Source organism: Perca flavescens, chromosome 9 (genome assembly GCF_004354835.1).
Source record: "Perca flavescens isolate YP-PL-M2 chromosome 9, PFLA_1.0, whole genome shotgun sequence".
NCBI lineage: Eukaryota > Metazoa > Chordata > Actinopteri > Perciformes > Percidae > Perca > Perca flavescens.
Genome location: NC_041339.1, coordinates 32,163,370 through 32,175,605, shown reverse-complemented (window position 1 = coordinate 32,175,605; position 12,236 = coordinate 32,163,370). Strand labels below are relative to the sequence as shown.

Below are 12,236 nucleotides of genomic sequence, written 5' to 3'. Positions count from 1 at the left end.
ACTTTAATAATGGTACATGAATTATCATTATCATGAATTGAAGCATGAAAAAGCATGAATTCATTCATGTAGTACTTCATGAACTATCAAGGATTAATAGTATCTCATGCATGACGTAATGCAGAATAGGATAATTCATGCATCAATTAGGGTATTTCAATCATGATTTCTGATTTATTAATGATGTCCATGTCTTCCTCATAGGTAAATCTGTAGTTAAAGTGACAGGCTAAAGAAACTGAATTGTGTTGTAATCATGATTAACTAAACATTACTTCTTCAGTACTTCATCATGTTTGTGGCCCTTCAAATAAAGTGCTGACCTGGTCCATCTTTATCATTGACAAATAAGATATGATTAATGGTGGCATATCCAGCAATCATCTTTGTGACCCCTGAAATTAAAAAAATTGTCAAGACATTTCTGGTGTTCAGACACTTAGAAGTTAGTAAAAAGTAGTAGAGTGCAATACTGCAAAATTTGGTATCGATCCGATACAGAATAAATACAGGGGCAGTATCGCCGATAACGGTATGATACCGACACGTTTTAATAATTAAGGTGGATGCATCTTCAAATTGCTAAATCTGAATGCATTTTCATGTCCTTCAAGTGTTTTTTTCCATTGGATTATTAATAAGTTAAAACCCAGGACAGAATTTTCATATGGTTGTATAAATTTGTTGTGTTCACGGTACCTTACAGCCTTTTTTATAAATTATACAGCTTGCCGTGGTTTCATTTTTGGCCTGAAAATATAGCCTCTTCCTCTCTGACATTCTTCTGCTCTGTTTCTGTCCTACTTGTGTTTGTGTGCTGCTGGCCGCTGTCAGGCCTGGCTGCTTGCTTGCTTGTTTGCCTGGCGCCGCTAAGTCACATGACGGTACAACATCAAATCACAAGAGGGGGGAGGAGGAGCAAAGTGTGTCTGCTCTGCGCTGTGACAGGAGCAGCACCTAAACAGACACAGACAGCCAGGTCGCCTCTTTTTTTTTTAAGATTATTTTTGGGCATTTAAAGGCCTTTATTTCCACAGGACAGATGAAGACATGAAAGGGGAGAAAGAGGGGGAATGACATGCACTACAGATGGAAATTAGCCTTTGGGCTACAATCTGGCACTTTTACGTGTACTGCTGTACATGCTCATTAAATGTGCATTGTCCTGAAATAAATAAATAAATAAAATAAATGCAGCAAAGGGCCGCAGGTCGGAGTTGAACCTGCGGCCGCTGCATCGAGGAGTAAACCTCTATATGTGTCCAGGTCTCCTCTTTGATGAAACCGCAGCGGTGCATACTGGAGAGAAACTAAAACTAAGTATCGATCTCATTACACTGGTATTGATCAATATCAATACCAACATTGGTATCGATATTATCGATATTTGAATCGATCCGCCCACCACTAGGAAAAAGTAAAATTAATAAATTTCCTACTTGAGTGAACAATTTTTTATATGGGAATGTAGATATTTGGGAGCAGAGCCATTTATAACATTATACATATGATTCAACTTTAACTGCTCCACTCTAACATGTACTGGCAGCAACCCTACCCTGTTAAAAGCATCTCTATCAGTATGAGACCGTGGGGTGCATTCAACAGGTAGCGGATAACATTGTTTTGCATCCCTTGCAGTCTATAATCCACATGCATAATCGAAATGACATGGAATCAATGATATAACCAGTAATTTCTTGATAGAATAATCTAGATGCCTTGTCCTGTGATACAGGAATTTTAGTTTACCAGCACATTTGGATAATATTTTATCAGCAATAGATTTACAGGTTAATAACTGCTCTAATGTTAACCCCAGGTATGTAACACTTTTCTGAGACACTATTTCAGTGCCATTACATGTAACCTTAAGTGCATTTGTTCTAGACAACTTTCTTTTTGTTCCAAATAAAATGGACTTAGTTTTTCCCAGATGTATTGAAAGCCTTTTGTCTATAAGCCACTTACTAACACTATTTAATTCATTACCTAGAGTCTTCTCAATCTTGCTGATATCATCCCCAGAAACCAGTAATGCAGAGTCATCAGCATATAAAAGCAGTTTACATTTCACCGCAGCTGGCATGTCATTAATATAAACTAAAAATAAAAGAGGGCCAAGGATTGAACCTTGGGGCACCCCACAAGCAATATCCAGAGAATCTGATATGATCCCCTCAACATCACAAACTTGAGTCCGTCCAGTGAGGTAAGAGGTGAACCATTTCACAGCAGTATTTCTGAAGCCTATACATTGTAGCTTTGATAGTAGTATTGCATGGTTTACAGTATCAAAATCTTTTTGCAAGTCAAGAAGAATCATGCCCACATACTTTCCTTTAAGATGAAGTAGTAATGCTTAGTTAACCATGATTACAACACTACAATTCTTCAGAATATATGCACACTGCTGTGAGTGGTCAGTTTTTGAAGACATGAACATAATTAATAAATCAGAAATCATGACGATTCAAATACCTTAATTGATGCATTAAGTAAGGGTTGTACGGTTCACAAAACCAGTTCGGTTTGTATCACGGTTTTAGGTTCACGGTTTTCGGTCTGTACGGTTCTTATTTTTTCTTTTAATCTTTAACACTCCAGAAATATACTTCAGCATATGATATATAGCTTAATTATCCACAATGTAGGATACAGTATTAAATAATTTTATAGTTATATCATGTAATCATGCACAAACTGAATTTGACTTGACTTTAAGCACATTATTGGGACCATCTCTGAGGAAAGCTAGGTGAGATTTTGATACAGCAAGAGGGAAGACATGGATGATTTCAACATGCTTTTCATTTATTTGGCAAAAAAAGGAGACTGTGTATTGCCATCTACATGAACTTATATGCCTGTTTAGCACATGAAGATTGAAATATTACAGAATATCAATTGAAATAACTTGCATTCATCAAACTGCCAACTTCAGTGTAGCTCTTACAAAAATGTATCTTTAAAAGAAAAAGAGAGGAACTCTTAAAGCTCCGTCTTTTGAATAAGTCAGAATACGTTAAACATAAAAACAGTTTACGTTGTTAGTTCATTTCCTATCCTGGCCTGGGATACACATTCATATGGTTTGATAAAGTACTTATTGGTCTTATCATTGCACTTACAATAACCGAACCGTGCGGCACACGCGCTCCGAACCAAGACAAGCGGACCGAGCGGTTCGAATGTTTTTTCATGAACCGTACCACCCCTAGCATTAAGTCATGCATGATATACTATTAATCCTTGTACATTACTGATTAGTTCATGAAGTACTACTTGAATGTAATGAATTTTCATGCATGAAGTCATGTATAAATTCATGATAATTCATATACCATTACTATAAAGTGTTACCATTTTGTTTCAATTAACAACGTTAACCACCTGTTCCAAACCAACAACCGTTTCACAATATGCGCATGTCGTAAGGTAATAGGACATGTAATCTGATTTCTTGGTCATATATGCATAACAGGATTTATTTTTGGCTTTGTGCATGTATGCATGTGCCTGACAAAGACATCAGACAGGGAAAATATAGCTGTGACAGCAGTGCAACGGGATGAAAGGAAAGATCATTATAGGTACCGATGTATCCTTACATTAAAAATAATTCCATTCAAAGTCCAACTTAGTAAAAGTTCAAATGATTTGATCAAACTATTTGAACTGCCTATCCCTCACCTACAGTATGAACCAAATTACTGGGAAAAAGTCATTATTTTCACTGGAGCCCTGCAAGGGTAAAATGAGGATGTGTACCTAACATAATTCTAAAGATGACTATGAGCACATTATACAAAAAGCAAGCATGTGGAGGCCTCTTACGTAAAGCCTTTAATTACAAAACCCATGTAAAATCAGAGTCCACACAAAACTTGTCTTTAGCTGTATGTTCTCATTAGTCGTTAGGAGTACACCACCCACAGTGATCTCATTTCATTAAAGTGCTAGTTAACTAACCTCATTTGAAAGTATAAGCTAGATGACACAGCCCTTGTAGTATCTCTGCGCATGTTATCAGTGATGGTACAGTCATGCCTTCCTTCATACATAATTCAGAGCAACACATAAGAGATATAGAATATGGTGGAATGCAAACTTTCCAGATATGTGTGCTCTACATGCTGGTACAAACACAAATATCATATGCTTAAGGCGACTGACAACTGCCTTGTTTGATATTTTGCTTGAGCAGTTTTTAATACAGTTGGTGGATTGGCCATCAGAGCAGATAGAGATGAAGGCTGAAGATAGTTCCACTATCAGCAGAGAGAGGCTATAGCCACTGGCCACTGTGAATGGAGCAGAGCAGAGATATACTGGACCTCTGTTGACACAGGTATAGACTTCCAGCTCTTATCTGTCTAAGTCGAATAGAGCAGAAGATAAAAGTTATTATGCATAATACAAAAGACTTCTGTGGACACTTTGTTCTATGAATGCATTATGAAAACTCTCCCAGACAAAATATACAACAACTTACAGATAGAATGCCATCAAATTCTCAGTCAAATTCCAGCTGGCTTTGGTGATCACTCGGCCAATATTTAAATCTGCCAAATACTTGAACAAAACAGTGTTGTACTCATAGAGCCTTGTACTTTGCCTTTTGTCATAGTTAGCAAATGTTAGCATGCTAATATGCCAGATAAGATTATATGTTCTTGACATTGGCATGTTAGTATTGTCATTGTAAGCATGTTAGCATGCCAACGTTTCCATTTTGCTTAAATCACTGCTGTGCCTCAGAACAGACCCATTAGACTCTTAGTCTTGTTTTTATTCAGGTAGCAATCTTTTAAAAATAAGTAAATTAATATACACCCAGTAATCAGTGAAAGTAGTTGTTGACTTTTAAATTAGATGTGGAATTACATTACACTGCAGAACTTATATACCCAGTTTTGGTTTTAATGAGGGTTAGGGCTGAGTTTCTGTAATGGGTCCAAAAGGAGGCTTGTGTTCTGTACATTATATCCTTACCCGGAGGCTTGACATCCGCCATCAGGGGTGGGAGTTCTGTTCTTGTTTGCATCCTTATCAGTTGGTTGAGAGGCATATGAGGACGGACTAAAAAGGTGCTTACACAACAACCAGACGGTCGACCCTCGGCAGAAAAGCCAGTGGAAATGATCAGTTGCGGTCCAAAAAACTGCCTCGGAACACACTGAGGCGACACCGACTTGAGAAACGTAATACGTCTCCATAGCAGCAGGCCGCGATACTCTGTATTGTTGCCCAAGAAATGAAAACCGGCAGCTGATTGGACGAACGTGTCACATGGGTTTGTTTTCTCCGGAAATTCAAAGCCAGACTGTCATGGCTGCCGTTCAGAATATGATCTCATATTGTACTAAAATAGTTCACTGAAACATGTTTCTTATTTTAAGTGAGAAATAGGCCATGCAGTTGCTGAATCTGTCTTCATTTCAGCTCAACAAAGGTCAGTTTAAAAGATTTTCATCAGATTTTGAGAGACTCTAGTCACGCTCATTCCGCTCGCCATTTCCAGGTGAGTCCCGACTGCCCTGCCGCCGACTGAACACATCAGGTCGGCCAAAATGAATGCCGACAGCCCCCCAGACTGACGACGGCACGGGACACACCGAACAGACTCGAGTCACCGACCTCGCCAGTCTGTCCAACGGCCAATAATCTCCTTGGTGTGTCAGCCCCTTAAGACTGCTGACAGAGTGAGTGAACCTGTCTGTGTCAGATTTTATCAGTCTGTTGACACTAAAGGGGGTTGCTTTAAGAAGCCAAGTTATCATATTAACTGTGCTGAGTAAAACCTCAAGTTAAAAACAAGTACATTTTACTCCCTGCAAGCTAATGTAGTAATACTACGGTGTAAGACAGTCACCACATCACTTGGCCCCATCATTGATTAAGGGGAAAAAAAATATGATGAATGAATTCTATATATTCTATAAATTTAGAGTAGATGGCAGTATTTTCAGTAACACAGGGAAGGTTATATGAACAGATAATCAGGATCATTTTTAATTTATAGCTCAAATGGTAGCTGATAAAATATCTGACTTGGATTCCATCTGTTAATATTAATGTATTGTAATTTATGCCCTTAAATGAATCTTTCCCTTTCTTGCCACACCGTCTTGACTTCCCATTTCTTCATCACTTGTCACCAGCTGAAGACAAGCAGTGCATTTCTAGCTCCATATTCATCTGGCTCTCCTTTTTCTGAGCAAGACATTCTTTCCATTTTGCCATCAGCCCCCCACCCAGCTCAACCGAGCCCAAAAGCCCTTTGATGTGTCACTTCACATCTCACCCTCAAAGCTGTGAAATCTCAATTTTCTGATAAGGGCAACCTCAATTTGTCAGGAGATACTATTTATAGATCCGACAGAGATAGAGCTGCACGACTTGCAATAATTCTTAACAAGTACTTAGAGGCCATCGCCACATTTGTGTGAAGTAAAAGCAGCACTGCCCCCAACGATTCACCTGATAAAGACGCATTGAAGAAGTAGATTTGAAACTACGCTCGGTAGCACTTATATTCTGCCACTGTATTAGACACGGGTCCAGTGTGGCCCAGCTTCCTGTTTGAACTCGTACCTCCTGAGGGTTTGAACTTTTAAATATCTCAATTCAACCCACTTTGTGGATCTTAGATAGTACTGCCTCCATCCACACAGCAGTCAAAAGGAAGACATAGTAGTTCTAGCAGCCTTTAGCGTAAGGTGCGCACACACAAGCGGTGTTGGGGACGCTACTCTGAAAATGCAGTTAAAACTGCAGAAGGTATTTGGTCAAAAAACGCCATAATTTGATGGAGAGTGAGACCTCCTGTTGCAGCTCTCCCTCTAATCTCTGTCCAGCCTCTCCCATCAGACGAGCATGAGTATGCTCAATTTCATACAGTATTACAAGTACTAATCATTCATTTCATCCAGATACTGTTATATATCAGCACTTCTATGAAAATGACAATATGCAGAAAGATTGATAACTACCTACTGCTGCTTTAATTAAACTGCTACTCACACTGGATATTATTGGAGCTATGAAGAACTACTGTGTCTGACATAACGTAAAAAAAAAATAAAAAGTGCAAGTTTGTGTGATTGCAAAATAACAATTAGTAATGTTTTAAAAAATCAATTACAATCCTATGAATATATCCTGGGAAGCTGCATGGAACACCGTAAAGTCTGACAAGTTGATCTTACTTAAAAATATCAGGTAAACTGATTTCCTTGAAAAAGTAAGTAAATATAACTATAGTCTTTTTTGGTTGTTTACTTTATATGTGCTTGGTAAGTTTAAATTTAGTATTTACTTAATTTTCTAAAGTTGTTGCAACTTAAAAAGGGTGAATGAAATGAACTTCTTGTTTCTCAGTTTATCTAATGTGGCACTAATTATACTGTAGATCAAATACAGGAAGTTTTCAATAGGTACCCTTCCAATTCAATAATGCTAAACTACTGTAACCTATAGTGTTTCACGCAGCATGTCAGTTAAACAAGCAAAAAAATATAGTTTATTTGGGATTAAATTGAGCAATCATTTCTGGTAAAATTCAGCTGCTGACTATTTTCCAAAGTACAGCATCTAGTTTTAGGTTTCTAAAGTTTTTCCTACTTTCCAGACCCTACAGGGGCCCTGTAGTGAAGGGCACAGCGGTCATGTCAGTGAAAGGGAGTGTATTCTTACTGAATCTACATGTTTCTTTGGCTGGTCCACACACTCTGTGCACCACACAGAGAAAGCTGAAAATACTTTCAGACAGTAGATGGTTTTCTCTGTCTCTTATTACACAGATGTGCACGTACTGTATCACAGATACTTTCCTTAGACTACTGTTAGCTAGCAATTTAATTTAATTTAGGTTTTAAGCAACTTTAAAGGTCCTATGAAATGCTGCTTTTTGGATGCTTTTATATAGGCCTCAGTGGTCCCCTAATACTGTATCTAAAGTCTCTTTCCCAAAATTCAGCCTTGGTGCAGAATTACAGCCACTAAAGCCAGTCCCACAATGAGCTTTCCTTAGGATGTGCCATTTCTGTGTCTTTAGCTTTAAATGCTATTCAGGAGGAGCGAAGTGAGGCAAGGTGGAGGGTGGGGGTGTGACCTTGACCAACTGCCCTGCTTTGCTCGTTTGCAAGCCATGATGTCTCTCTCTTTCTCATGGGCTCAAGGAGCCCTTTCCCCTTATGACATCATAAAGGGAAGATTCCAGATTGGCCCATCTGAGATTTCATTTTCTCACAGGATACCCAAGGCTTGGTTTACACCTATTGCAATTTATAGCCAACAAAAATAAATTCTGGCTCTTGATAGAAAACGAGAACGAAGCAAAGAAGAATACTTCTGTATAATAGACACTAATATGAAGTAAGATGTGAATATGAAAAAGCATGTTTGCCTAATTCATAATCACTAAAATTGAGTTTCTTTCATTAAGGTAATATTCTGATGATTTAAATTCCAGACCTTTAAAAGACATCCAATTAACATGCTGATCATTCACACTCCAACACAGTTTCATTTGGGATTATATGTGTTAATGTTAATTTAAGCATTTTACAAATATTAATGTTTTAGTACAAAATTCTGTTGATTGCTGCTTCACATTTTCCAGATGAATAGTAGCCAGATGGTGTGAAATAAATGAATAAAATCATACATGGATTGACGTGCCAGAAATGTTTAGGCACCATTCGGTCTTACAATGTGATGGATTAGTCCTCACATTTTGATTAGCATTGAAATCTCTTTTAGTATACACATTATGTTTAGGAAAATGCTAGGAATTTTGATTATTCAAAATATGAAATTAGAATAAAATAACATGCCAACTACAGAATATTGAATATTCTAATACCTGCAGCAACAATGCAAAAACACTTACTGCCTGACAAACTTTGGTTATTTTCTGTCCAAGCAAACCAATGTATGCAAGCAGTGTCATGGGGAAAGATGTTCAGATTTATAGTGTGCTCTGAAAAAAATTTCATTTAGTTTAAGGTTTGAGTAATTCAACAAGCATGGAAAATGTAGATTTGCCTAAATATTGCTTGCCTGAATGGGGACATTATCCAGCACATGGGACCAGATTAGGGATGCATTCACATCTTTTTGTAACCTTCCCAACTCAACTGCACTATAAACCATGTGTGCTAACGTGACAGAACAGACAAGACCACAAGACTCAAGACCACACTCATGTTGTAACTACTAAGTTTCTTCTTTGTCCAACTGAAGATCATGTTGAAGTGAAACCATGTAGGGGTGGCTTTTTATGCAACAGCAGTTTTGTCTGTGAAAAAAGAGAAAACCATCACCAAACAAACAGGGTAAGAGAGGAATAGAGACTGACTGTCACCAGCTTAAGCAGTGTAGCAGATGATCAGGTGCACCAAATCTACTTAATGACCTGACTCCACCCCTCCAGGCTCTTGCAAAATACCATGGTGGGGAAATTCTGTTGTGTTCATTCTTTACAATACAGCTTCTGTTATCATCCATATTGACATATCACCCTTTCCAACACCAGTAATATTGCTCTGAGGAAAATGTTATGTTTAGCTTCATCTGAGTTTGCCACTTTCCACCTTTTGAATCTAAACTGCCTGCTACTACCTAAGGAAGAAATTAAGATCACAATTGTCTGACACCTATCGACTTTAACAAACTGTTTGCTCTGCAGTTACTTGCACTACCTGCAACAAGAATATGTGTACACAAGATTGACTGCAAATTATCTATAATAAACTTTATGTGCAGAGCAATTTCATATTAAACTAGCAATATGATGGCTTATGTTTGCAGAAAGCATTTACAGACCAAACTTTATAGATCATCCTTGCCTTCCATACAATGTTTCAAAGGCCTTTATTTTGAAGCAGCACTTTTTGTTCATGAATCAAAACAGGAAAGTGTTAAATCAATCCGGATTACAATAACATAGTAAGACGTTAAAGTTTGAATGCAGCACACCAGCATTGTCATCTTCTATATTTTATTGGCAAACCCAGAATGAGGCATTACTGCCACAGTCCAATGTTGTATGATCTCATCCTTCTCTATGACGGACTGCTTCTTTAATGTTCATGAACAGAGGTGGAGTCAAACAGGTGGCCATGGTGGCATCTTTAAACTTTGTTATCTGTTTCAATAACGGCTCTGTCAGCATCTTTAATGAGCTTTCACTTGCATGACCACACGACTAAATATGATGCAGGAGCAATGCTCACTTTACCTCAAACATAGATACTCACTTTGCAATGTTAATAGTAGGCCTGTAGCGACGCGTCGATGATGTTGACGCGTCAACGTCAAAATTACGTCGACGTCATATTTTTTGCGTCGACGCTTCGCCACATCTCGCCACACACACGTGGGAGACCAAAACATTGCAGAATGGAGGACGAAACAGCAACCTCCTCACATAATTCCCAACAAAGCCCTGCAAAAAGCCCCAATAAAAGAAAAAGTCCTAAAAAAGCAGCTTGCCCTAAATCATCGAAGGTATGGGAATACTTCAAATTTAGTCCCAAACGTAAGGGTGTTGTTATTTGCGCTGTTTGCCAAATGGATTTGGCATACCACACCAGCACAACAGCAATGTGGGAGCATCTGAAACGGAGGCATCCCATTGTCACTCGTGAAGGAGACAATAACAAGTAGTACTAACGTTGGCTAAATTAATTTCATGTTTGTGTAGTGTGTTGTTTAGCTTGAGCTCTGCGCACTTCGGTGGTGCTAGCTAATGGTGCGTTCTTTTTGTCTTGTAATCGCGACTAGTAGCTTGAGTGTGACATCACATCCATGTCGAAAAAGGAATAACCGCGGGTTGTTGCGTTCTTTTTGTCACACAATACTACGAGTTGTAGAAAAGATGGATTTATGTAAAGATGATTAACGCTTTTTTGCAGATGCTTAACGCTTAAAGTCTTGCGATTTTAAGTCCTCCACAATGAAATACAGTCACTATTTACACCGTTTTAGCTGTATTTTAACCGGACCTGTCTGGCCACAGTTTTTCCGTTGTTTGCAAGACTTTCCTCCGCTCCGTTAGCTAACGTCTAGGTATTTGTTGTGCTAACGGCTAGTTAGCCTGCCTACTAGCGTGAGGTAAAGCAGACCACATAGGATTTTGCCTCCTTGGAATTCTATTCTATATTTTGGTAGCAGTAACGGGCTATCCACAGCTTGCTAACACAAGCAGGAGCACCTGCATTGTAATTCGACTTGTGAAAAGGGATCGGTTTTAGGAGACGGCCTCCATCAACATTGCTACTAGCTAAACTAGCAAGCTACACGATGCCTTCCCTCAGCTGTTTACCTGGCTGTGACTCGTGCCTCCTGTTCAGCCAGAAGATAGTGGAACTTGAATCCAGAATATTGACTCTCCACCAGATCAAGGCAAGTGAACAGTTCCTCGACTCCATTATCATTGGAAGTTCCCCTCACACACACACTGTCGGATGTCTTGATTCCACTGTGCCCTGCAATACTCTCACCCCACCACGCACTAATACAACCTCTGACCCTCTTGTCTCTCCTCCGCTTCTGCTGAGGACCCAGCCAGCTCTGCTGACCAGCCCCACTCCACACCAGCCTGGGCCATGTCGTGTAAGCAAGCACCAGAGCAGGCGGTCAGGACAACGCTCAGCCCCAGCCCAACCCCTACAACTAGAAAATCGCTACAGCATTCTGATGAACAACGAGGAGTTCCCTTCTCTGCCATGTCCCCACGCAGCTCATCCTGGTCCATCCACACAGTCGACGCGCCCATTGAGGGCGGACTCTCCCCCCTCGGACTCATCAACCTCCACGCTGATCATCGGAAGCTCCATGGTAAGGGACCTCCACATTCCCCCTTTACCTAGCGGTCCCTCCAAGGTCTACTGCTTCCCCGGTGCCAAGGTCCGTGACTTCCAGCACAAACTTCCCGGCATCCTCGCCCGCCACGCCAAGGTCGACAACATCATCGTGCATGTGGGCACAAACGACATCAGAGAGGAACGGTCAACAGCACTCCGGAGAGACTTCACCACTCTCCTCTCCATCCTGATGGGCACAGGTAAACGGATTGTCATCTCTGGGCCTCTACCTACCTACAGGAAGGGTGCGGAGAGATGGTCCAGACTGTTCTGGCTCCACACCTGGCTGTAACCACTCTGCACTTCCCTGAGCATTCCCTATGTTGACAACTTCAACTTGTTCTGGGAAATGCCCAACCTCCT

The 12,236-nt window shown here is 39.8% G+C and overlaps 1 protein-coding gene across 1 annotated transcript in view; it reads right to left on the bottom strand.

The window, feature by feature from the left end:
• Window positions 1-11,617, bottom strand: part of LOC114560975 (thiamine transporter 1-like) — a 46,510-nt gene extending 34,893 nt beyond the window's left edge. The window contains exon 1 of the mRNA XM_028586607.1: window positions 11,539-11,617. Coding sequence (XP_028442408.1) covers window positions 11,539-11,617 — 79 coding nt within the window. The remainder of the gene's footprint in view (window positions 1-11,538) is intronic.
• Window positions 11,618-12,236: the final 619 nt, after the last annotated feature.